The sequence below is a fragment of the Podarcis pityusensis genome (genome assembly GCF_964106645.2).
Source record: "Podarcis pityusensis genome assembly, chromosome: 3".
Taxonomy (NCBI): domain Eukaryota; kingdom Metazoa; phylum Chordata; class Lepidosauria; order Squamata; family Lacertidae; genus Podarcis; species Podarcis pityusensis.
In genome coordinates, this window is record NC_138026.1 from 94,098,491 (window position 1) to 94,124,895 (window position 26,405).

General features: G+C 42.5%; 2 protein-coding genes across 2 annotated transcripts in view; one reads left to right on the forward strand and one right to left on the reverse strand.

Moving 5' to 3' along the window:
* The window catches only part of RAB3GAP2 (RAB3 GTPase activating non-catalytic protein subunit 2), a 47,802-nt gene extending 34,751 nt beyond the window's left edge, over positions 1–13,051 (forward strand). The window contains exons 25-35 of the mRNA XM_081000098.1: positions 333–506; positions 632–738; positions 2,464–2,530; positions 3,372–3,442; positions 4,264–4,299; positions 5,525–5,599; positions 6,796–7,014; positions 8,070–8,159; positions 8,250–8,468; positions 9,720–9,878; positions 12,077–13,051. Of these exons, the coding sequence (XP_080856224.1) occupies positions 333–506; positions 632–738; positions 2,464–2,530; positions 3,372–3,442; positions 4,264–4,299; positions 5,525–5,599; positions 6,796–7,014; positions 8,070–8,159; positions 8,250–8,468; positions 9,720–9,878; positions 12,077–12,220 (1,361 nt within the window). The 3' untranslated portion in view covers positions 12,221–13,051. The remainder of the gene's footprint in view (positions 1–332; positions 507–631; positions 739–2,463; positions 2,531–3,371; positions 3,443–4,263; positions 4,300–5,524; positions 5,600–6,795; positions 7,015–8,069; positions 8,160–8,249; positions 8,469–9,719; positions 9,879–12,076) is intronic.
* Positions 13,052–13,841: 790 nt separating this feature from the next.
* Positions 13,842–26,405, reverse strand: part of IARS2 (isoleucyl-tRNA synthetase 2, mitochondrial) — a 32,505-nt gene continuing 19,941 nt past the window's right edge. Inside the window, exons 15-23 of the mRNA XM_081000121.1 lie at positions 23,529–23,637; positions 23,341–23,443; positions 19,912–20,037; positions 18,134–18,265; positions 16,678–16,784; positions 16,072–16,217; positions 15,528–15,718; positions 14,294–14,435; positions 13,842–14,163 (exon numbers count right to left, since the gene is read on the reverse strand). Of these exons, the coding sequence (XP_080856247.1) occupies positions 14,021–14,163; positions 14,294–14,435; positions 15,528–15,718; positions 16,072–16,217; positions 16,678–16,784; positions 18,134–18,265; positions 19,912–20,037; positions 23,341–23,443; positions 23,529–23,637 (1,199 nt within the window). The 3' untranslated portion in view covers positions 13,842–14,020. The remainder of the gene's footprint in view (positions 14,164–14,293; positions 14,436–15,527; positions 15,719–16,071; positions 16,218–16,677; positions 16,785–18,133; positions 18,266–19,911; positions 20,038–23,340; positions 23,444–23,528; positions 23,638–26,405) is intronic.

Below are 26,405 nucleotides of genomic sequence, written 5' to 3' on the forward strand. Positions count from 1 at the left end.
ACAGACATTTTTGTTAGTCACTGTGAGAACATGATGCTACAATAGATGGGCCTTTGGACGGACCCAGCAGGACTCTTGCATTCTAAGCTATCTGCAACCTGAAACGTTATCATCCAGGAAGGGGATGGACCTCCAAACTCCCATCAGCCCCAGCCAGCATGCGCAATGGTTAGGGGTGATAGGAATTGAAATCCAACTATCTGGAAGGTACCACATTGGTTTCCCCTGAGGAAGATGGTACTATTTGATAGGGGACGGGGTGTTATGTGTGAACTGGGCCTAGGCTTGTTTTCAAAGCGAAACAAAAAACTGAGTCTTTTACTTTGTCTTAGGAGGCATTGCTGACAGCGTAGCAAAATGGGTTTTCAAGCAGGACCTCAGTCTGCCATTACTTAGGCTGGGGAGGCAGAGAGAAGAATCAGAAAGCAAAGAGGAAATGCCACACGCAGACAGCAGTTTTCTAGAGGAGGCCGCAGAAGACCAGAAAGGCTTGGAAACCATATTAGGTAAAAATGCAAAGCAAATCTTTGAATGAAAAGTTACTTCAGGAGCAAACAGAAATGACTGGATTGTTTCTAACTGGCAAACAGCAAATTACTTAAGAACAATTTCCTGTAACTTTTATTTCTAGAATTACTGCATCTCGCATATCAGGAGTTTCCTTGTAGCCTGGAGGCGGATGTGCTGCATGCACATTGCTGTTGGGAGTATGTTGTGCAGTGGAACAAGGACCCAGAGGTAATGGGGCATTTCACTGCCTCTTTCCTACCTTACAGGTGCTGTTGCTGTGTGATGTAAATAACGTAAACTAGCATATATATATATATATATATATATATATATATATATATATATATATGTGTGTGTGTGTGTGTGTGTGTGTGTGTGTGTAAGACTGACTCATTGAAGAAAGAAAAAGCTGCTTGGGCCAGTTTCAAGTTAGAAAGCGACTTTACCACTTATTTTGCAAGGAGGACAAAATTTGCACTGTGTTTGTAATGCTCAGCTCAGCTGTCATAATTTGTTAGCTGTTTTCACATTATCAGCTTCTACAATGCTAGACTGAACTATTTGTCTGTGTGTTTTGCAGACTAAAGCAAATTAGGGCACATAGCAATACAGAGTATAAAGCTGGCTTCTTGGAAGATAAGGCTGTTGCATTAAGATCAGGGGCTGGTAAACTTCAGACTTTTTTCATCTGTTTTGGTAGATCTTGGGAGTGCTAGTAAAAGAAACAATCAGAGCCAGATGCAGAATGAAAGAACAGGGTGTCTCTCAACACATCCTGAGTTTAGGATTTGTTTTGAGTACCAGAACTGAAATGAGCGCTCTGCCCTTTCAGACAAAACTCCTCTCCTTAACTTCACCAGCCTAATGTAGCTGCCTGCTATTGTTACTATTGTTAAATGATTGGGAATCAAAGTTTTGCCTTGTCTACTGTAAATCACTCAGAGATCATCTGGTGGATCCTTATTGACCCTCTCTCCCACGCTAGACTGAATTCAGCCAGTCAGAGGAGTTTTCCCAGTGTAGGATGATTGAAAAAAGAAGCAGCACCCCAGATACTCTTGTGCATCAGGGCAGACTGAGACTTCCTTTTGCGCCATGTTTCTGGGCACAGGTTTGGGCTTTAATGCTGTGTGTTAGAGTGTTGTTGTTTCCCTGGGAAAACCCACATTTTATCGCTGAATTGGAGCAAACAGCAATCAAGTTTTCCGCAGACTGCTGTTTGCTCTGATTCAGGAGTAAAATGTTGATTTTCCCAGGGAAAGCACCAGGAAAACACACATGCGTGCACACACACACACACACACACACACACACACAAATACAAACACCCAGACCTTGGCCTAGAAAGCACAGTGCAAAAGGAAGTCTGAATGAGCCTGAAGAGACAAGTTCACTGTTACTGTGGTTCACAATATTTTTTAAAAAGTTATTTTCAGTCTTCTTATCTCTCTCCCACATTCTTATGCACAGCATCAGCTGCTTTAAAGTTGTTATAACTGCTCTCTTAAACCCTGCAGTGACTGCCAGTTAGCTATTATTATTTCTATCTGAATAATCTTTCCAGAACAAAGCTTTTTTGGGGGGGAAACCTACTCTCAGCTTTCTTGTTTGAAAGAAAAAGTGAAATGCTCCTCTGTGTGTGTACTTGAGTTTCAGCCTGCAAAGCTAATGTCATTGAAAAAACAAGTTTGAAATGTTAGGTCAAGGCTACAAATTTTGCAACAATACTGTATTGTTTAATTAGTGTTTTTATGGAGCAGTCAAGTAATTTCGTTGTCCCCGAAGGGGGCAATGACAATAAAGATATTATTATTATTATTATTATTATTATTATTATTATTATTATTTATATTATTATTATTATTATGTAGCTTAAGAGGCACCAACTTTCAGCTTATTTACTTTATTGCATTGACCAATTTTAACGCTCTGTTTCTCTCTCTTTAATACAAGGAAGCACGTTTTCTGATCAGGTCTATAGAACATCTCAGATGCATCAATAATGCTCATGTTCAGTATGGTAAGCATGAAAGAACTATTTAATACTTGAATAGCACAAGATTCTGCATGCTGTCAATCTGTGGAGGTGGTAGAGATGATGGATTCAAAATTGTATGCGTGGAATGTGTGGTTAGGATTTCACAGCTATAATGTTCTTTGTGGCAGCTACTATGGAAGGATCAGCTTATGTAATTCTCGGGAGACATTGGCGGAAGTGGTACTTACTGTTCAATCAAACTGATCTATGGAGGTTTCTCCCTGCAAACTTTGACTGAGAGAAGCTGTTGTTAAAAACTAGTATATTCTATCTAGACCAACAAATCTTGAGAGAAGTGTGTTGGTCTGGTTTAAGAGGTCAGAACTTCGGCAAAAGAAAGAAAACGTTCAGGCAGTGTCACAGTCCCCCCAAATCCTTCTTAGAGTTTGCTTACTGAATCAGTACAGCATTTAATGACTTTCCCACTTAAACACCACTGGAAAAATCTTTCCACCTTCAAAGCAGTATAAATAGAGGAAGCTCTTTTCCACCAAAGCAATCTTCTTTATTTCACTGAAGCATTCACATCAACACTTTTCAAAGACGTTGCATCCTGTGCAATGATATCCAGTTGTGGCGATCTGTGATTAGAACGGACTTTGCTTGTACAACAGGACTTTCTCGTCCTCTCCTCCTTTTAGCTTAGTGCTTCGTGAGAACCCCTCAAATCTGTTTCAGAGGATTGGGGGCATGGGTGTGTTTGTGTGGGGCACTAGGGAACAACAGCAAGAAGTCGTCTGCTCATGCAATGTTGGATTTCACCCTATGAATCTTGCCTGACAAAAAATATTTTTGACATAGCCTTCTACTGTAACTGTTTTAGGAATTGCTCTGATGATGTGGAACACATTCATCGTGAAAAGACTTTCTGCTGCTACCTATTTAATGGACAAGGTAAATACTGAATTATACTTTCCCCTTTTCTTTTTCTATGAAGTGGGGGCAACATTACGGAAATCAGTTTTAAACTAGGGCACTCAGTTAAATACATCATAGTCCGCTAATGATATGGGTTTGGTGGGCTAATTTAATGATCACATAAAAACATATGTAGATTTAAACAGTTCTGAAGAACGTCCCCCCTTCTGAGTAGTGCTTGTTGTTGTCTTAGAAGGGACGTTCTCACTTTTCACTCTCCCATAAGCTGAGAGAAGATTACTTTTTCAGAAGGCGTATGCTATCTGTAATTTTGCAAGTACTTACCTTAAAACCCCCCTGTTTTTCCAATAAGTAGGTGCACCTTTTAAATCAAAAAGTTTTATGAGACTAACTGGATAAATGTTGCAGCTGCATTTTAAATACATTTCTTGCTTAAAAAAAAAAGTTAACCAATTTTGTTTTGCTTGGTTTTATGATAAAATTTGCCAGGGATTTAGTATTTCAGGTGTCAGTTGCTTTTGTTGTGTACCGACTGATTTTCCTGCTGGCCCAACTCTGGGATTTTGGGTGAGGCCAGGTGCCTTGTGATTGCACAGCAGTTCACAAAACAGAATTTGTCCCAGAAGGAAGGGAACCATTTTTGTGTGTGTGTTGATCAGACAGAAAGGAAGCTTACTTTTTTAAAACTCCTGGGCTACCTCCTCTCCTTTGCCTGCAGGGAATAATGAGAGGGAGAGGATCTCTACATTGACTGATGGGAGCAAACCCAATGTATTGAGTTCTTTGCTTTTACTAAATGGATTCTGACACTTAACAAGAAACCATTTCTTTAATAGGTTGGAAAAGCACCAAAAGACAGATTATGCAGACGGGCAAGTAATTTTGTTGTTGTTGTTACCATTTCTGATTGAAGGCATGTGTAAAAATGGCATATCTGACAGCACTTGTGTTAACCTGAATGTGGGTTTCCTGCTGGTTCAGACTTTTAGTTGTGGCCTCCATCAGGTGATCTTAGTGGTTTTACCTTGCCTAAGCATGTGGTTTAATCCTAACCACATGCTTGGGAAAAGCTTGTAAAATGTGGACTGGACAAGGTGGATTTGTAGTTGGTTGACACAAAGAGTACTCACTAATGGTTCCTCATCATCCTGGAAAAAGTGGGGAGCTGTAGGGTTCTGTCCTGGGCCCGTTGTTGCTCCTGAGGCTGGGACCCAAACCAATAAGATTCAAGTTACAAGAAAGGAGCTTCTGACTAAACATCAGAAAGTACTGTAAGAGCTGTTTGGCAGTGGGAGGGTCTCCCTTTGGAGGTTGTAGACTCTCCTTCTGTGGAGGCTTTTAAGCAGAGGTTGGGTGACCATCTTTCATGTATTATCTAGTTGAGAATTCTGGATTGCAGGAGGTTGAACTAGATGACCCTCAGGGTCTCTTCCAACTCTGATTCCATGAAATGTAAGGTTTTTTTGAAACCGAGGTAACTTTGAACAGTTTTGCACTTCCATATTCATGATGTTTCTGCAGAATAAGGGCTCTGCTTTTACCAGCGTTAGGCAAGAGTGATACTATGTTCTGAATATTTTTCTCCATAACAATGTCTTTATCTCCTTATAATTTTAGTGCAGTCTGCTTTCAACATAGTCAGTATCTATTTGAGCGGTCTTTTAATTAAAATTTTAGCCTAGCCAGGGACAAATCCACTGAAAGTGATTGGGATCAGATTAATATTGAGTACTTTTATTTGAATTTAACCTTGATTTAAGCAGCAATGTAAACAAAAGTATTGATGAAAAATAAGGGGAATTATATTCTAAGGCACTTGTTGGTCTTTATCATTGTTTTACATAAAAATCTTCAATGGGAAGAGCTCTTTTAAATATTAGTTATTACTTGAGTGGGAAATGTCATGAACATTTTGAATTTTTTTTTAAAGTGTTTTATTATTGCTGGTTTCTCTTTTCCTTCAGCGTCTTGTTTAGCACAAGAGTTAAGATTTTATTTTTGCTATAACAGTCTCCTCTGTTCCAGAAAACCAGAACTGTTTTTAAATGTGTGCAGGAAAGAGCACATTGCACAGGCTAATGTTGTTTTCTCAAATAGGATGTGGGGATGAGTGACATGGCAATGACATCTTTTCTTGGGTCTTGCTCAGATCTTCTGCAGACACTAATGGAGGTAACACCCACCCCCAAACCTTGTTTGTAATAGATTAATAAAGTGGCATGTTGCAACTCTGTTTCTGTGCAGTAGAGAGGAATGAAAGCTTCTCTACAACAAAGAGTCCTTGGGTGGGATTCACCTAGTCCTTTAGGAGAACGTGACCCCATCCAGGTCAGGCAACCTGTTCCCAAACCTGGGAACCATTCACCCACAAACCCTCTGGGTAGGACTGAACTAATGAGTCTCGTCAGCGGAAGCTCTGTGCAAGGGCTCCCCACCCCCTGAAATTGGCTTGGGAAAGTTGAGAGAACCCCTCTGGTTTTACTGGTTTTATATTTTTATATCTATCTATCATCTATCTATCTATCTAGGGATGCGGGTGGCGCTGTGGGTTAAACCACAGAGCCTAGGACTTGCCGATCAGAAGGTCGGCGGTTTGAATCCCTGCGACGGGGTGAGCTCCCATTGCTTGGTCCCTGCTCCTGCAAACCTAGCAGTTCAAAAGCACGTCAAAGTGCAAGTAGATAAATAGGTACCGCTCCGGTGGGAAAGTAAACGGCATTTCCGTGTGCTGCTCTGGTTTGCCAGAAGCGGCTTAGTCATGCTGGCCACATGACCCAGAAGCTGTACGCCGGCTCTCTCGGCCAATAAAGCGAGATGAGCGCCGCAACCCCAGAGTCGGCTGCGACTGGACCTAATGGTCAGGGGTCCCTTTACCTTTATCTATCAAACATCTGTCTGTCTGTCTATCTATCTATCTATTGGTGTGTGTGTGTTTAGTTTTAACTCTATCAATGTTTCTTCTTCATCATCATCATCATCATAGCAGCCCAGGGAGGGAGGAGAGGTGGGGGGGGGGTCATTCCATCCAGGAAGCTGCAATGCTTGTGCAGATGGAATGACCAGATGACCGAGATGTTGAATTCCACCCCATGTTATCTTTTTGTAGGAAATGTTAATGAGCAAGTCCTTAAAGACTTTGGTGTCCATGTAACACAACAGATTTCAAGCCAGAAAGTACAGTAGCTTTGAGTGAATGTGTACTCATTTTGATATTATCCCTTTGCAACAGTGGTTTTGCTGCGCAGATTTCTTCTTTTTGCACCTTCAGTCGCGACCCCCTCCCCACCTACTAGTGTTGAAAACATCTCATTGAGGATGAAATTACAGTGACATTTCAGGTGCCAATGCTTTCCCCTGCTTTTCTGCAGGCTGATATAGGGAGTGATGAAATGCAGCTTCCTGTGCTGGACACAGAAGACGCCTGGGTGTCAGTGGAAGGGCAGACCTCCCTTGTGGAACTAGCCCTTGAGCAGAAGCACATCCATTACCCCCTCGTGGAGCACCAGTCTGTGCTCTGTAGTATCTTGTATGCAATCATGAAGTTTTCGCTGAAGAGTGTGAAGCCTCTCTCGCTGTTTGACAGCAAGGTATGTACATTACAAAAGAGTTGCTGATGAGTCGAAATCAGACAAGTTGCTGAAAAAATGTATATTTTACATACTTAGGGCAGGAGTGAGCAGTTTGGAAGACTAGAGTTCAAATCCAGACGGCAGCCGCTCATTCCCCCCTGAAAAGTTGCTCCAGATCCAGTATCTCCAGTGGCATTTAATTTGGCTCAAATTTGGATTTTTGGAACCACATGGGGTTGTATCCAGTGAAGTCATTGAGCTCATGCAAGGATGTCTGCTTTCACAATGGAACTTCTTCTCCCTCCCCCCCCCGAACATATTTTTTTTTGTGGGGGGGAGTCTGTTCCACAAGTGGAAGTGCTTGCGCAAATGGGATGATTTCGTTTTATGCAACCCATTGGCTTCTTTCAGTCCTGTCTCCTGTATTTTGTACCATCAGCCAACACTGCATTCAGGGCCACATCACATTGGAAAATTCCAAATAGCAATTACTGCATTTTTCGCTCTGTAAGACGCACCTTTCCCCTCCTAAAAAGTAAGGATCGCTGCGCTGCGATCCCGCTGGCTGTCCTGGCTTCTGGCTTTGCCGTGGGCGGCCTCTCCCAGTCAGGGGATGAAGGCTCCCCTTGCTCGGGAGAGGCTGCGTGTGGCTATCCCATAAGTCAGGACAGCCAACGGGATCACTGTGCAACGATCCTGCTGGCTGTCCTGGCTTCTGGGATTCAGAATATTTTTTTTCTTGTTTTCCTCTTCCAAAAACTAGGTGCGTCTTATGGTCTGGTGCGTCTTATAGAGCAAAAATACGGTAATACTCAACCTGTCTGTGAATTATGTATGTGAACTGGCCAAATGAGTGCCCCCCCTTAACGTACATGTGTTAGGAAGCTGCAGATGGCTATATCATTGTGCAACTTTACTATAACTCACAAATGTTTTCCCTCTTGATGTCAGTTCCTTGGACTTTGAATACCATCTTTCTCTGAGAAAATAACTATAATTTGTTATTAACTGATGCTTTTCTTTCCAAATTCCTCCATGATTTTAAAAGAATATTGTTTTTTTCCTCTGTGCAGGGTAAAAATGCCTTTTTCAAAGACCTTACTTCAATCCAGTTGTTGCCCAGCGGTGATGTGGATCCAGCTCTGCTGTCTATACGTCATCAAGTTAGTTAAAACCTTGGGGGAAATGAGTGACAGTTGTATGTTTTGTCAAACTGAACTGCTACTGATGTGGCCGTCTTGTTTCCTTTGCAGTTCTTAACCAAACTGGTGAGTGCCGTGGCACAAGCCCAGTCTTCATCTCAGAAAACAAAAGACAGCCCCGAAGAGTTAGTCGCCGTGTCTGTGAAAGACAGAGATTGGCCAGCCTTGGCTTTGGATTTGGCTCAGCACCTTCAGGTCGCGGAGGATATAATTAGGCGGCACTATGTGTGTGAGCTGTACAACTATGGCCTTGATCACCTGGGAGAAGAGGTAAAAAAGGAAGTTAATGTGTAGCCTGTGTCAGAGGGCAACCATTCCTCACAAGTACCGTATTTTTCCGTGTATAAGACTCTGTTTCCCCCCCGAAAAAAATAATGTCCAAAATTTGGGGGCGTCATACACAGATAGATCTTTCCTCATTTTCTTAAATCGGAGTCCCCCAAAATAGGGGGCATCTTATACATGGGGGACTATTATAGACGGAAAAATACGATACTTAGCTAGGTCTCCTGACTGATCCTCATGCTGTGGCTATGGGTTAAGCTTGTGACATAATGTTATTTCCTTCTGTTGAATTGGGATTTGGGAAGCGAGTCTTAAAAAGTGTTCTTCCTCCCTCTTAGGCAGCCTTTATCCACCCTACATCCCACCTTGGTCAAATATGCCATCAGGGGAGAAGGGTCCTTTGGACTTACCTGAAGGGTGTTTCTACACGATGACAGACTGGGCCAGGACCACATCCTATGTGGATGCTTTTGGCTGTCCGTCTTAAGATCTCAAATTTAATGGGTAGTCTGTTTTTGAAATTCCTAGGATCTGTTGTTGTCTGCATTGCAGGTGTGTTTCATTTTTTGTTTGTGCATCCTGCATTTGCTTACACCTCAGCTTGGCAAAACTTGGCTGGTTGAAAGTTTCCTGAAAGGCAACTAGGTTACTGCTCAAAAGCAATAGGTGGAGCTAAACCCACCTGGGCCCAGTATGGCATCACACAGAAACACACTTCAGGCAAGTCCAACAGAGGCTGGATAGCATGAGACTCTTAATTCCAGGGTTGTGGGTTCAAGCCCCATGTTGGGTGAAAGATTCCTGCACTGCTTTGTTCAAATGACTAGATACTTGTGGCCTCTTCCAACTCTACAATTCTGTGATCAGACCCTTCTAAATTGGTTTAATCCAGTGGTGTCCAAACTTTTTTCAAAGAGGGCCAGATTTGATGAAGTGAAGGGCCGTGAGGGCCGAGCAAAGTTGTTAACTTTTTTTTAAGGTTGAAGTTGTTGAGGGTTTTTTTAGGATTTCACCCCAGGACCAGGAAACAAACTGCCACAGGGGCCAGTTTATACTGACCAGCGGCCAGATTAGGCCCCAAAATGAACTTTGGACATGCCTGGACTTTAATCATTGCCAATCTTGTTTTGAGGACAGTCATTTCCTGAAGTTCCTGAACACTGAAGTTCTGCTCTTAATATATCAGTGCTGCTCTTCTTTTTATATGATTGTGTTAACATGTCCTGTAATATTCAGGCTATTCTTCAAGTACACGACAAAGAAGTCCTTGCATCTCAGCTGTTGGTGCTGACCGGACAGAGGCTTGCCTACGCCTTACTGCATACCCAGACCAAGGAAGGCATGGAGCTTCTGGCCAGGCTGCCTCCAACACTCTGCACATGGCTTAAAGCTATGGTAATGTCCTTGGACTAAAAGCATATTTTTACCTCAAATAGCACAAGAAGGAAGAGTGTTTAAGATTTGACCAAGCCCATAAGTTTATTAAGTGCTTCATACTATGTTGTTGGCATCTGTCTGTCTCGAGGGACAATGAGTGCACCTAAGGGGGTGAAGTCAAACCGTGTTAGCAGCACTGAAGTGATCTGTCTGGAGCACAAGCCTGGGCAGTGTGTATGGAGGTCTTTGGCTGCTCAGATGACAAGATGCCCCTTGGCCTCATTGATGTGGTCCAAAGGAAAGCAGAGCAATACATTTTCCACCAGCCTGGCAGCAAGAGTTGCTGGAAGGAGGCGTACAAGGCACCATCCAACTACCTTGGGGACTCCATTCTGGATTTGTGTAGGGTTTACTCCTTAGCCTTTTCTTCTCTTGAAGATACCCTGCAAGGCAGTGGTTTACGATCAGAGTTTTCCTTCTTTTAGGGCTACCTTCCCAGGTTGACAAGCCTCATTTGCCCCTTAGTGCTTCATACACTTGGTATAAAAAAATATAAATGTCTAGAGAAGCATTTCACATCTGAAAGTTTCCAAAGTGAGGCAGTCTCTGCTCTAAGCAGTGGGTTAATATGCATGAATAATTTCTGACTAAGATTCGTACTTGAGGTGACTCCTGTGTCTTATATGACTGTTAATCTTTAGCCAGAGTGTGCCATGTGGCATGGAATCTGGACTCTACTGCAGATCTGGCTACAAAGACATGCCTGGCATTGTACCTCATGTAGTGGGGATCAGATGACTCCAGGAAGCTTTGCTGTTACTGCCCTCCTCCCCTTCTTAAAAACAAAACACAGTAAATTTTAACTTGGAAGTTAATGCCTGCCTGGTTCAGCAGGGCTCCTTATAATTGCAGTCTAAATAACGGAATTTTCTCACAAAGCATAGTAAGTAGGACCAAGCCTGGGCATAAGGTGGTTGTATCTCTCTAGGATTAGCAGCCATTTGAACAAACAAGAATGGCCTTAGAGCAGGAGCACACTACCTTATTTGATGTTAGTATTTCAGTATACAGATGTACTACAACAGGGCTTTTGTATGCCACTCTCCTGACTCAGCTGTGCAGGTAGGAACGAAACCACTGTAATACAGTGCCTCTGCTGCTCAGCCAGAGCAGTCAGGCCAGGTATCAAAAGCTGTTGAAAGATCAAGGAAGAATAACAGGGCTGCACTCCCTCTGTCCCTTCTTGGATATCGGTGGACCTAACTTACTTGTGTTCATTAATTTCTATGGATCTACTCCAAGTACCTCTTACTTGAACGCTACCCAATAACCACCACTTGCCTTGGGTATGCAAAGAGTGCACTTAATCCTATTTGTGACTAAACCAAGTACATACATTATTATTACTTTCATTAATTATAAAATTTATATAGAGTCCTTCATCCGAGGATCACAATATAAAAACACAAAAATGCATGCCATAATAACAAAAGAAAACAATCCTGCCCCCTGGTCAAAATCTCAGAAAGAAGGGGGAAAGGGGGTGCCCTTGTCCAGCTTCTAAGTGATGACCTCTTTGTGGCCCACCAGAACAACCAGGCAGCTCTGCTCTTCTGGTTGTAGCGGTTGAAGATCAGCCAGCTGGTTGTGCAATGCCAGATGTAACAAATCAGCCATGAATCAAAGTTGCTGCTGAAGCCATGGCCTCCAGTAGTCTCATTGATGTTCTTAGTTAATGGTGGATTAAAGCAACAGGTTTGCCAGTGGGTAAGAGGGGCACTGGAGGCAGAGGTTCAGAGCTCTGTTCCCTATATGTATTCTCTTTCTCACTGGCAGCCACAGACATCATCAGCACTGTCCACCACCTGACCACAAGAGGGTCATGGTTTCCCTTCTGCCACGGAGTAGTCTGTGTTACAGTGATCTTCACAAACACTGAGGTTTCCTTACGGCAGCTAAGTAGGGACTTGTAGCTGCACCCCTTGCATCCAGACACCAGTGTTGCTTTTGTGGAGTATGCAAATAGGCAAGGACCAGGCTCATTGCTTTAGAATACAATTATGTGTTTCTGGAGAAAATAACCCACAAAATTGGAAGGTGCCTAATAAGCATTTAAGTGAAAATCCTGCATTTCCGTTGCCTGGTGCTGTAGCTTGAAAATTGCTTTTATAGGCGAATGCCTGACGACTTGTGTTTCCCCTCCCCTTTCTCTACAGGACCCACAGGATCTTCAAAATGTAGATGTGCCAATCACCACAACCGCAAAGCTAGTAGACAAAGTGATAGAACACTTACCGGAAAACCACGGGCAGTATAGTGTTGCCTTGAATCTAATTGAGGCAGTGGAAGCAATGTCATGATGGCAAGGTCACAATTTCTGCTGCTAGTTTTGAACCGTTCTTATGTACAAGTCCAGTGCATGGCTCTTGTACGTAGAGATGAAGAACCACCTAGTGGGAAATGGTTTCAAGTGACTTTTGTAAACTAACCCTTTTAAGGCTTTTAGGAGATGCTACCCATGTGAAGTTCTACCTTACTGTGGTGGGTAACACCAGTAACCTATCATCTTTGTATATTTGTCTATATAACCTTAAATATTTATTTCTAACTTGAAGCACTTGCGTAGTAGTTCAGGTTTAAGAACAGCTTTGTCGTCCAGATTAACATATTAGTTTTTCATGTGCTAGAAAATCAACTGCTGCATTTTAAATGTTAAATTGAGAGGAATTTAATTAGAAGCTGAGAAAGCAGGAGCTCCTACGTGTATGTTGCTTCTGGTTTTCAGAGTAGTCTCTTGGCTGCTTTTAGCAAGGAGCTAGCTGGGTGGAGGCTTACAGCATTAAATAATTACTTCATACAATCATCATGCTTGGACAACTGGGCAAGGGGCAGCTCATTCTTAAAAAGATTGTTCCATTGGGAGGGCAGAGTGCACAAGTTAATTTCAAAATCTTGAAACAGAAGCTGCCTCTTGGATGTTCTGATAAAGTCTCAGAAATAAAATTAGGAATCTAATTTAAGCCAATCAGGTTCTGTAGAAGCATTAGTCTTTTTGTAACATTGATTGTTGTACAGTTTATTGTAAAAATATTGTAAATTGTCTAGCCCCTAGGTTCCCTGTGTTGAAATTTCAGCTTTCTGTACACAGCTGTCCAATATATGAAGTATTAAAAATAAACTAGTCATTCTTCTCTGGTGTGCATTGGTCTTATGAGGTACGAACACATATCTGGGTCTTTGAATCACAGATTTCCAGTGGATGCAATAGGAATAGTTTGGATCTCGTAGGGCAGAAGGCAGAAATCAACCTGTAAAGGAGGGAATGTAGTTGCTGTTCAATTTGCAGCAGGGTTTGTGGGCAGCAGTCTATAGATCTAAGGATATAACATGATCACTTCTTAACTATAATTGAAAAATGAGTGCAGGTTGAGATTACCCAGTTATCTTGTTGGCATGTATGTTTGTCTGCTGTTAATGGTGGGTTGTGCCAAAGAATTGATGCTTTTGAGTTATGGTGCTGGAGGAGACTCTTGAGAGTCCCATGGACTGCAAGAAGATCAAACCTATCCATTCTTAAGGAAATCAGCCCTGAGTGCTCACTGGAAGGACAGATCCTGAAGCTGAGGCTCCAATACTTTGGCCACCTCATGAGAAGAGAAGACTCCCTGGAAACGACCCTGATGTTGGGAAAGATGGAGGGCACAAGGAGAAGGGGACGACAGAGGACGAGATGGTTGGACAGTGTTCTCAAAGCTACCAGCATGAGCTTGACCAAACTGCGGGAGGCAGTGGAAGACAGTAGTGCCTGGCGTGCTCTGGTCCATGGGGTCACGAAGAGTCGGACACGACTAAACGACTAAATAACAACAACAATGGTGGATTGACACCAGGTTAGCATGAAATCCTTGACCAGCAAGAAAGGGGGACCCACTTGTTACTAAGAAATCTTATACCCTTAAGAACACCAAAGACCATCTGGCATCTCTCACAAGCAGTTTATTAATGTACAAGCTTACGTATATACACCAAACCAGTTTTCAAATAAACATTCCAACATCTCTCCCCTCAGTAGAAGTGTGTGTTTTCTCATTACACACATTTCTTAGAAATAAGTCAGCAAAATATCAGGTTGCTTTTGAGAGAACATGGAGACGTGGTTGCTATTTCCCACCAAGTGTTTCCCTGCATCGTGCGCAGAGCGTGTCTGCTGAATCCGCAGTGTATTTTCGACAGCGCAGGCATTTTGATTTGGCAGCCGGTAGAACTATGACTTTATAGGCAGATTCTTCCCGGATATCACCACCTATTGAAAGAAACAGACTCAACGTTTAGGTAGACCTCTCTGTCTCTTGCTCACCCACCCCAAGAAAAAAGGGAAGGTACAACTAGTCCAAACAGATGCCAAGCTGGAAGTTATTTCCTTCTGCACTTACCTTCTAAGTTGATCAGAAATGTCCCTTTAATCATATCATCTGTGCTTATGTCTCTCGGGACTTCACTAAGCAGCGTCGTTTGTGATGCCATCATTATTTCGTTTAGCTGGGATGTACTGGAACACTCCTCATGTTGCAGCACCTGGATGTGAATGATTGCATTTAGAGAAGGCTGCGGCTGAAGTTAAGCAGGTCCAGCCATAAAGCCTACCAGCCCTACTGATCCCTTTGCAACAGTGGTTCTCAAAAGTGTGGCAGGAGAGGATGTCAAGTGTGGCAAAAAGATTCAAGGATAATCAAAGAAACATCTAAATATTTCAGTGCAGTACAGTATCAAAATATCTTTTTTAATTTGCAGAATATGGATAGATATCTTTACAAAAAGACAGCAAAAGTATCAAGCAATACGGTGGACAATCCTAGTTGTGATCCAGAATCGAACAGAGTGCTGGAGAATAGCACTATTTTCCCCTGCCCCAGCTGTTTATTTTAATCTTTTTACATACCAACTTCAGCTACTCTGAATTTCAGAAGTGTGTACAAATTTATATAATGAGTATATTAGAACCATTATTCAGAGTAAAGCTAATTTAAGATGCCTGGGTAAAAAAAACAAAAATGGATGTTTCAGCCAGGAGTGGAAAAGACTGCAACAGGCAAGCCTCTTTAGGAAAATCATTCAAAAGGCTTCTTCCTTTGTGGCTGAAGGATTTATGTCTGATAGACAAGGCCACAAGAGAACAGTTAGCAGAAAAGCTTCAAGACATGGTTAGGCTGGCATAGGAAGAAGTGCTCCTCTGGTATTTTGGTCCCAAGTTGCATAGGGCTTTAAAGGTATACACTAGGGCTGTGTGATATATCATCCAAAACCAGTTTGAAGTCCATATCATGATACCGGTTTCATAATTTTTGACCTAGCAATATATTGTGTGCGCTATGCAAAAATCACAATGTGGGGAAAACCATGAAGCCAGCCAATGCCTCTACACGGCTCCTTCTTTATTTCAGACATTGCGATATATCTGTATATTGGGATGATTAGCTGGTGATATATCACAAAGTTGAAAACACAGTGCTAGTAAACACCAGCACCTTGCTTAAGGCCCTGAAGTCAATGAAATTCTTTTAAAACTGCTGCAAAAATGAGTGAACTTTGTTGCACTTGTCAGAACTCTGGAAGCCAAGCTCTGTACTAATTGAAGTTTGAACAAATGGTATTGATTTTCCTGCTTACCTCCATTAATTCAAAGAGCAGTCCAGGCTCAATCACAAGTACCACCTGATATTCCAAAGCATTTTTGCCAGGGATCGAACCCAGGAAAGCATCTCTCATTGCACATGCTCCCTCCACTGCTTCTTCAAGGCCGGGTTTCTTCCATACGGGACTTGTGTTCATCCAGCCAGAACGAAACACGCTATCTGACTCTTTGAAAGAAAGAAAAAGGTTAACACCCAAAGCAGCTGTTCATACAGTCAACCCTGGAACACCCCTGCGAAGCTAAGGCTGTCAGTTAAAATTTCACCTATTGGTGCACTCTTAATATTTTAGCTCCAGGTCATCAATATTACAAGATTTTAAAGACTCCCATCTTTTTCTAAAATGATTAGTTTAACACTCTTGGGGGCCCTGCAGGCCGCTCCACCGTGCCAGCCAATGCACAGACAGTTCTTCAAATGTTTAGATAAAGGAATTCCCAGGGATTCTCAAACACACTGCTAAGGCTGTAACATACAAGAGCCCTGTGTGAAGAAGCGCCTGATAGCTCCAGCTGCCTTACCTTTCTGATACGGAAGGTACTGGAATACCTCTTCAGCCAAATGAGGAAGGATTGGTGCAAAAGAACGAACCACCGTGTCGAAAATTGCAGCTAAGGCTGTTTGGCATGAGCGGCGCTTGGGATCTTTTTCTTCTTCACAATAAAGTCTGAAATGGGGGGGGGGGGTTTGAACTTTTAGATATTGGTAGAAATTAAAAGCCGGAATGATGCCATTTTAAACTGGGAATGTGCCCTTCTATATGTCAAACAACTAATATACTTTCGCATTTGGCAAATTAATACGTGTGTGTGTGTGTGTATCAACACACAAATAGCACTGAACCCAGTGGTTTTGGTACTGATGGCTAGAATTTTTTCACACTGTTTTATTTAGGTGTGTGGGGGGGTGAAGCACACACAAAATCAAAAATTAAATAAATTTCAGGTTTAAGATTCTACTCGCACATAGGATGGAAACTTTTGCAAGCTAGTAACAACAAATTCATGTATTGCTTGTGCATCTCTGCGTGTGCATTGAGGTTTCCTAAAAACAAGCTTTCTTAAGCGGGAACCAAGGTGTAGTGAAAAGGGAGACTCGCATTAGTAAGGGTACACTGTTATACATACCTGTCCTTGATTATGCTAAAGTAAAAACTAGACAGCTCTCTAGTATGGAAGGCTTGCAGTAATCGTATGACTTTGCCATAGTCATATTCCTTATATGCTGTTGTAACCTGAAAAAATTAAATACAAAAACAGACAGCTAAATTAAGAAGCAAGTACTGAAGATTCAGAAAGCACAGTAAGACAAAGAGCCTTTCTCCATTCACACCTCCATGCTCAGTATTTATATAAGAGAGCCTGTTGGATCAGGCCAATAGCCCATCTGCTCCAGCATTTTGTTCTCAAAGTGGCCAATCAGATGCCTCCAGGATTTAAAGACAGGAGTACTACTGGAGGGGGGGAAATGCCCAAAAAGTCCTGATTTGCTTATATGTACATAGGTTTTTAGCACTGCAGCTCCAGCCCTCTGGTATCAGTTACCTGCTGAAATTAGGCAGGCACTTAGAATCATGACGTGTAGGTGCCCACTGAATAGGTTTTTGTTAAAGGTTTTCTGGGAGTCATTTATGAAAGGTAGAGGTAGCTTTATTGTTTAATCAGAGTTTGTAGGAATGGTTTTAATGGTTTTTCGAATTTGCATTTTGAATTTGCATTTTATCTTAAATTTGTCCCATTGTACACAACATGGGACGCGGGTGGTGCTGTGGGTTAAACCACAGAGCCTAGGACTTGTCGATCAGAAGGTCGGCGGTTCGAATCCCCGCGACAGGGTGAGCTCCCGTTGCTCGGTCCCTGCTCCTGCCAACCTAGCAGTTCGAAAGCATGTCAAAGTGCAAGTAGATAAATAGGTACTGCTCCGGTGGGAAAGTAAATGGCGTTTCCGTGCACTGCTCTGGTTCGCCAGAAGCGGCTTAGTCATGCTGACCACATGACCTGGAAGCTGTACGCCGGCTCTCTCGGCCAATAAAGCGAGATGAGCGCCGCAACCCCAGAGTCGGCCACAACTGGACCTAATGGTCAGGGGTCCCTTTACCTTTACACTGCTTGGATTTGTGAAGCGGTTAACAAATGTGCTAAATAAAAAATAAATAATGCCTTGGCTGAATTATGACCACTAGGGGTCCCCCCAGTTCATATTTAAAATTCTCTATGCTTTGAGTATAAAATGCTATTTAATAATAATAATAATAATAATAATAATAATAATTTTATTATTTACATTCCGCCCATCTGGCTAGGTTTCCCCAGCCACTCTGGGCGAATTCCAGCAAAATATAAAAACATAATAAAATGTCAATCATTAAAAACATCTGCAAGCCTGTTGTAATCATAAGAAGGGTCTCTCTTATGCTCCAGATTGGCATTCATGACAAAACACTGTCTAACTACTAGGACCTTAGCTTAAATATGATTCAATCCAACCTCTCTTCTAAGTAATTCACACAGCTGACTGCTCAAAGGCTCACATCCTTCTGCTGTAAGCACTTATAACTCCTAGTCCCCCTCCTTCCCTGCTTACCTTGTTTGCATAGCCCTGCAGCAGGTGGAGCATATACTGGTCTATTACATACATCTCTGATGTGGGGACTGTGTCCGTCTCCGGGTTGAAGCCGGCCAGGTTGCCGAGCAAGAAACGGAGCGTGTTCCGAAGCTATCAACAAACCAGTCAGCAACATGCATTAATCAGGATAACTCCACAAAATCCAGAATGATACAGCAGTAATAATTTAAAACAGTTTTTGCTACCAATAGTGCCATTAACATTTCAGAGGCTTTTCTAATTCCTTGAGAATGCTGGAGACTCCTATCTGGTCACTTTTCCAATACAAGCTTTGTTTCACAATTTGGGGTGGAAAGAAAGGAGACTGTTTATAGTTGCCTGGAAATCACCTCAAGGTGATCCTCCCTGATCCTAAAGGAGTTTGAAATCATGTCAGGAAGTCACATGATCTCCAAATGCTTCCAGCTCTTCCCTTCCTCTCCTTTCCAAAGCTCTATGTGGCTTGCAATATACAATGGAGGAATACCAGATCAGAGGACTGCCCAATTGTTATCAGTGCCAAGGCCCTAGGGCTGGAAAGGAAAGTTATGGCAAACACAAGGTAGCTGGACTTTACTGCCTAGGCACACGCGTCACATGATGCAACATCAGTTTTCCAAAATTCCAGCTGAATGGCCTGTCAAGTGGGAAGAGTAGGAGACACTGGGCTTTGACAACAGCCTTGAGTTGGCTGCAACACTGTCAGTTTGCATCCCTTAGTGCAGAAAGTATTGATCTGATGTGTAGAGATCCTTCATATTCTAATTAATTCAAGAGGAAGCTTCTCTGTGTGAAAGAAACAAGCAGAAGGTTCATGATGTTTGGGTTATTGCTTCAGAGAAGCTGAGTGCAGCTGGCTTAAACTGGTTCTGTTATCTCTTCAGTCAAGGTCATGCTGACTAAAATAAGGCCAGAAGGAGTCTGGGTTTCACTTTCTCTTTCTTTCTCTCTTCCTTCTGGTGTGGTGTTCTGCACATAGTATACTTAGCACTAAAGTTTAGTCTTATTGTAAGTTATTGTAAGTTTGTCTGCTGCAACTGGATTTCTTATGGACAGTGCCAATCCTGAATGTATTAGATTTGTGACCATTATGCTCATTTGTCTTCAGTAGCTCTGCTGGATGAAATACAATTGCCTCTGGTCTATTTTTTGGGAATCCTGCAATGTGTTTTAAGTTTTTACTCTGCTAACTATACATTGGAGTTCTGCTCTGGATCAGTATTGAGGAGAATTCCATGACAAACACATCTAGTTCTACCATAAGAATAGGAAGCAAACAAACAGCTGAATGCAATCACACTGCAAGTGATTTTGTTGCCCTTTCCTGTCAAGTTATCTGAGGCTGGGCTGCAGCAAGTGGTAGCTGAAACAGAAACTAAAGAGAAGATCTCAAACATTATTTCCTGGTTACAGATGGGTAGCCGTGTTGGTCTGCCATAGTCGAAATAAAAAAATTCCTTCCTGTAGCACCTTAAAGACCAACTAAGTTAGTTCTTGGTATAAGCTTTCGTGTGCATGCACACTTCTTCAGATACACCCGTGTATCTGAAGAAGTGTGCATGCACACGAAAGCTTATACAAGAACTAACTTAGTTGGTCTTTAAGGTGCTACAGGAAGGAATTTTTTTATTTCGATTATTTCCTGGTTATGCATTCTACAAAACAAACTGACAGTTTTAAATCTGAAATGGCTCCTACTGAAGAGGAGACACTCTGTTTTTCTTCTTACTGTTGTTATTATTCTCTTGGCTTCCTACCTTGTTGATGTCATCTCGTGCAGAGTTAAGCACAGCTGGCCCAATAAGAACTTCCGCAAAGACATTCGACTCTGCCACCCACCAGCGTAGAATATCGGCGCCATATGGAGGGTCTGTACTGTGGTCCTGTGAGTGTAAAGATTGGGCGGGTAGGGGGAGAGATTAAAAGAGAGAGACTAGCTCTGCAAACCTGCTGAATTTACACAGTGGGTCAGAGCCAACAGCTCCATTCTGCTACTGGAAGCCAGCACAACAACTCCTGCTAGTGCAACAGATCCGCTCAGGTCAGGTGAACCCCCAGAACCGGGGTGGGGTGGGGAGGAGGACTGTTCTATCAGGCAAGCAGAAATGGAACAAACTCTTTAGCGTTACGCTGGAAGTCTACCTAGCATGTTTCGTTGACAACACACATTTTCCTGGAGAACATAAAGCACCAACTGCTTACAGATTTCTGGCAACACAGCAATGAAATCTTGACATGCAGCCACCCCACAATTCAACTGGACCAGAGATTCTCAAATGAGAATTAGCAGCATAGCTGCTGTTCCTTATCGCTCTGCAGAGCACAACACACACACACACACACACACACACACACACACACACCCCTGTGTCATGCTACCTAGTGCAAAGCTTTGGGCGGGGGAGGGAAGGGAGAGAAAAGTCAAACTACACTTGCTGTCAACTTGGAGCCATCAAGGAGAGTGGCAGGACAAGCTACATCAAAGGATCAGCATTACTTTTTACTTGAAAATCTTTCAAGTCACAGACATGGGGCAGGGAGTGCAGGGAAGTTCCTTGCTGCTGTAAAAACTACTACACAGCAACTACTGCTGATGTTCTTGCCTAGAGAGAAAGGGGAAGTACCATAGGTTAGGGGCAGTAGGCTCCAGGTTCAATCATTGAGAAGGACTCCTGGTCTGAAAACCTGGAGAGTTGCCATTGAGCTGGGTGGACCACTGGTCTGACTCAGTGTAAGGCAGGAGATGGTCTGTTCCCCATTTCTTCCCCTGGCACAGAAATGCAGTAGAATGCTGTGGACGGATATGCCCCTCCTCTGCCAGCCTCAAGCATGCTAACAATTCCCCTCGCCCCAGCCATTAAATTTTTTAAGCCTGGTTTAGCAAAAGCTGCAGCCAATTTCTCTCCTCCTGTTTAGAATTGTGCTTGTTTACTTTGGGAGGTCTGCTCCAAAAGATGAATCCCCCTTACTGAACAAGGAATGGGGCAGCCCTAGCAGAATAAGCAACTCAGTTACAAGTATGTAGTGAAACAATTTATACAACTCTCGTCTCTCTTTCTCTCTCTCCCCTCCCCAACTGCTCACCTCCCCTCCTTTTTCTATTTTCCTCTAACTCATTACTGTCATCTGCCATCTGAACTGCACTATAATAAGTAGCAAAAAAGAAAAACTAAGCATGGTCAAGAGGAAGAGTATTGGAGTAACAACTGTAGCATGCACTGAACTTCAGGAAAATACATCCACAAACCAACCTGCACGCTAAATATTTCCTTCATACACATTAAAATCAGAACAAATATCAGGATTATCTTCAAATCCTGATATCAGAACTTCTAAATTTCAAATGATATGGTGGCACAGAACAACTCAGCCAACATGTGAAGCATACATTAGAACAGACCTGTTTGATAAAGGTCAAAGAACCAGACCCAAAATGTTCCCATATAAGACAAGAGGGTTGCTTGGGTAGAGGGTCTAGCGACTGATTCCCATTTAAAGATGTTTATGTCCTGGTCTCCATTGACACATGGTATGGCATCAAGTAGCTGAACCCTTATTAATTCACTGGGGATTGCTCCACATTCCCAGATCCAAGAGCTCTGGCAAAGTAGAAATTCGGGGTCTATCAAATCTAGCCAGAGCAGCCAAAGGACCAGCTAGGAGCTGGGCAGTGAACATCAATACACAAGCTAAACAGTTGATCAAAATGTTAATAAGTCAAGCACAAGTTGAGCCTCAAGCCACCAGGCATGAAAACCATTCCCACCCCCGCAGAACAGGCACTGATAAGCAAGGTAAAGCAGCAATAAAACTGGTCTGTTTTTATGATGATTGATATATGCAAGCGAGGCTGCCAAGGGCTGTATTTCAACGACTGTTTAAGGATACACAAGGAAGCTCAGCTTCAGAAAGACACTTTAGGAAGTTTTTCCATCAGCAGCAATAAAAATCTGCTCTTTTCAACAACTGGAGCGAAGTGTTACCTTCGTGCCATATTTCCCCTTCCCTCTAAAGCCATCAGAAGCAGACTGAGGTTTTAATGGAGTTTCAGTATAACCGGACTAGGCACAGAACAACTTCCGAGTACTCTTCTACAGAACCTGCTGAACAGGAAATTCTAGAATAAAAGCAACATGCATGATCTTGAAAATACCTAAGCCGAAGAGACTGCTGGATGCACCCAGTGAACCAAATTTCTATACAAAAGACAAGAGCGTTGCTTGGGTACTCAAAAGTATCTTGCTGACACAGTTGAAACGTAACAAAACCATGTCCTTGAGACCGATTTACGTTAATGTGGCACAAGTAATTCACATGGAAGGTGAGCTTAGAATACAACATTTGAGGGACATATAGACCTGGTGTGAATATGGCAATTGAACCATGGTTTATTGTGACATGAGCAAACCTAGGACTCGTGCTCCTCCACACCTCCCCTCCTCTAGTGAAATATGAGGTTGGAGGCTTTCGCTTCAGATTTCAATTAAATCAGTTTAATGCTGCATCTAAATCCTATACTAGTTCATTCTAACTATAGTTAGTTGGGGGAGAAAACCAGCTTTGTAATTCACGTTTCAAGCAACCACAGTTAACCTAAGTGCAATTTTATCACTTTGAACATAACTCTTAAACTGTGGTTAATCTGAAGTGGAAGTGACAGCTTCCAACTTCCTCTTCGCAGTCACAAGAGAGGAGGGGAGGTGGGAGCACCTAAGACTTGTTCTCATAATGATAAGTCAGTGTTTATTATGCCTATGAGCTCTTTCACCAATGCATCTGCCTTTACCTCCCTTCCAGCCTGATCTTGGTTAACCTACCCACTCAGCCTGCATGCTATGTTCTCAGCTAAACCTTTCAACTCCAGAACATAGAAAGCTGCCTATTGATTCCTGTAGCCCAGTGGCCCTCCAAAGTCTCAAGCAGTGGACTTGCCCATCATTTGCTACTTTATCCTTCCGCACAATGGGTACTCTGCTGCTGTGATACCCTAAGAACATGTCTTACTCGCCACCCTCTTAGTAATTCTTCTCTCACTGCTGAGCTGGGGATGGATTTAATGCAAAGCAAATTATTTCAGGCAGTAAATAATTGGACCTAGCTGAACTATTGGGTGCTTACCATTGCTTCTCTGAGAAACTAATAGACTGATTTTTGTGATTTGGGAACGTAACGATGCAATTACTCACGTTGCCGCCATTGATGACTACATCTGGATCGACAACGTTGCCAATCGATTTAGACATCTTTTCTCCTTTTTCACCAAGAGTGAATCCATGAACCATAACCGCCCTAGAAGAAAGACCCTGATGCTGTCATTTCCATCCAGAGGTTCAACAGATAGTTACGATGTACTACTTTCCAAGCATCAACTTACTTAAACGGTGCCTTTTTTCGTGTTGCCACGCTGGTCAAGAGAGAAGACTGAAACCAGCCTCCCAGCTGGTCTTTCCCTTCCAAGTATAGATCAGCCCTTTCACCTGCATCTGAATAAAGTCAAGAAAAAAGTGGCATTTTAAAGCAGGAATTTAGCTGCTGTGGAGCTTTTGCTTTAATACCGCGTTATACTAATGTAACCCGTAAGACAGCTTTACAGCAAAGTTTACACAAAGCCCTTTAAAAACACACACACAACACCATCACACAATCTGAACATGCCTCATAAATAAAATACTAAATCTAACCATTTTTAAAGACACTTAAAAGACTTCAGAGTGCAGGTACTGTTAAGCTTCTTACTCCCAAATAAAAGGGTGAATCCAGTTGTTTGATTCAATAAAAGACACACCTCCTGTGACCTGAATAGGAGTGGGAAAGGTAGAATTTTGGCCAGTGCATCTTTCCACATCCCTGAAGTCTTATGCAAGAAGACACCTCATTCACTTGCATTTCCTCCCCTAGAATAAGGCCTCTGTCCCATATTAAACCTATGAAAATGAGGGAGCAGATTTTTGAAAAAAAATCTAATTTGCCTTGCAATGGGAACTTTGAACATTTCATTTTTTCCCTCCACAGCAGTATTCAGTTACTCCTTTCAGAGATTCCTTTGTCACACCATTTTTACAGCCTTCTGCTGTTTGTTTAAGGAATTTTGATATTTAAATTCTGCTGTAACAAGCACAACGTGACAAAGGTCACAGAAAAGTGATTTACTATGTAACACACCTATACACTAAAGTCATGCCTTAAGTGTGGCAGCAACTGTACTTTGGAACTCCCTGCCTATTGACATTAGGTAGGCACCTGCCAAAAGCTTTTCTTCTTTCAGCGGGCCTTGTGACACACTCCTTCAGTGAAGATGGGAGCAAAGTCTGGAGTGATTTGACCTTGGTCACTCCCCTCCTCAAACAACAAAGAATTCAATACATCATATAAACCTAAAACAGGAACTCTTGATATCAGGGGTTCCTGTGACAACTCATTCCCTGAAGTAGGTATCAATTAAAGCTGAGGCATGATGGAAACGAAAACTGTATTTTTCTTGACTAAACCTGAAAGGAGGATAAAGCTTGGCAGTTCACTATTAAAAACACAATACAGTGGTACCTCGGGTTAAGAACTTAATTTGTTCTGGAGGTCTGTTCTTAACCTGAAACTGTTCTTAACCTGAAGCACCACTTTAGCTCATGGGCCTCCTGCTACTGCCGCGCTGCCGGAGCACGATTTCTGTTCTCATCCTGAAGCAAAGTTCTTAACCCAAGGTACTATTTCTGGGTTAGCAGAGTCTGTAACCTGAAGCATATGTAACCTCAAGCGTATGTAACCCGAGGTACCACTGTACTTATTTTCTGTCAGAAACACTGTTTCACATTTGAACAAGAACTTTACTTATAATTCTCCGCAACAGAAGAGTTTCTATTAAAACTATCTCCTTCTAGAATGGCTATCCACTTTTCCTTTTCACATAAAAGCACCTCTAGCCCCTTCCTAAATCCTTTTCAGCCACCTAAGGAAATTAAACAGGTTTATCCTGCCTAACTAGCTGTTTCTTTAACATCCTCACTCTCTCCTAATTGGCCAGTTCTCCTCCCTGGTATGATTGGCTAAGGGTCCCCAAGATGATGACCCAATGGTCTGTCTGGGGCCCATCCAGAGACATGATTTGGTTACATATGTTCTTATATTTGTTTTAGACGTTTTATTGTTTTTAGATGCTATGTTTTGATTTTATTTTTTATTTCATTTTTTAAAGTCAAAATAGGGTAAGCTGCCCTGGGCTCCTTTGGGAGGAAGGGAAGGATACAAATTTAATAAACACACACACACACGCACACATACATACATACATACATACACACACAAAGGCACACACACTATAATCCAGTGAAATGCAATGCACACAAGGCTCCCAACATGCGTAAGGTTTAATGGCAGGATGTTGTTGCTCTGATTACACACCCACTGCAAACATGGCACTACTCTGGCAGTCCAGAGGGCACAGGAAACGTCCTGCAGAGATTTTATTTGGAGATGGTTAAGATGAAAACCTCAAGCTTTCAATTTAAAAAATGGAGGGGAAAGACTTCAGCTCGACAAAGCTGCATTCCTGTAAAAAGTCACTTGGATTAATCCCCCATTGAAAGAAGTGGGATGCCCGCAAAACAAATGCCAGTGTGGTGTGGTGGTTAAGAGCGGTGGACTCGTAATCTGGGGAACCAGGTTCGCTTCCCCGCTCCTCCACATGCAGCTGCTGGGTGACCTTGGGCCAGTCACACTTCTCTGAAGTCTCTCAGTCTCACTCACCTTGTTGTTGGGGAGGAAGGGAAAGGAGATTGTTAGCGGCTTTGAGACTCCTTAAGGGGAGTGAAAGGCGGGAAATCAAGTCCAAATGCATAGCACTGCACTGTAAAAGTGTATCATGCAAGTATGTGCATTATGGGGGAATTTTTGTTGCCAAAGAACTATATTCCGTGGGCCTCTACAAAGCACTGTAAAGTCCCTTACAGGGAAAAACGGGAAAGTAAAGAAAGGGGAAAACATATTCACAAAATGTGAAAAGCAGACAACACCTTGGGGTGGGGGCAAATGTAATCTTGATAGGTGTGCTCCTAAGAGAAACCTTCCATTCAAACAGATTCAGCGTCAACTGTCTATCAATATGTGTGTGTTCTTGTTATTAATACATGCACTGACATACTGTTTTATAACTGCTCTGCCCAAAATTAAACCGTGTTTTGTATTATGGATTTTATGTTGGACTTTTTAAATGTGAGCTGCCTTGAATGAGTTGTATTCAGAAAAAGTGGCCTGTAAA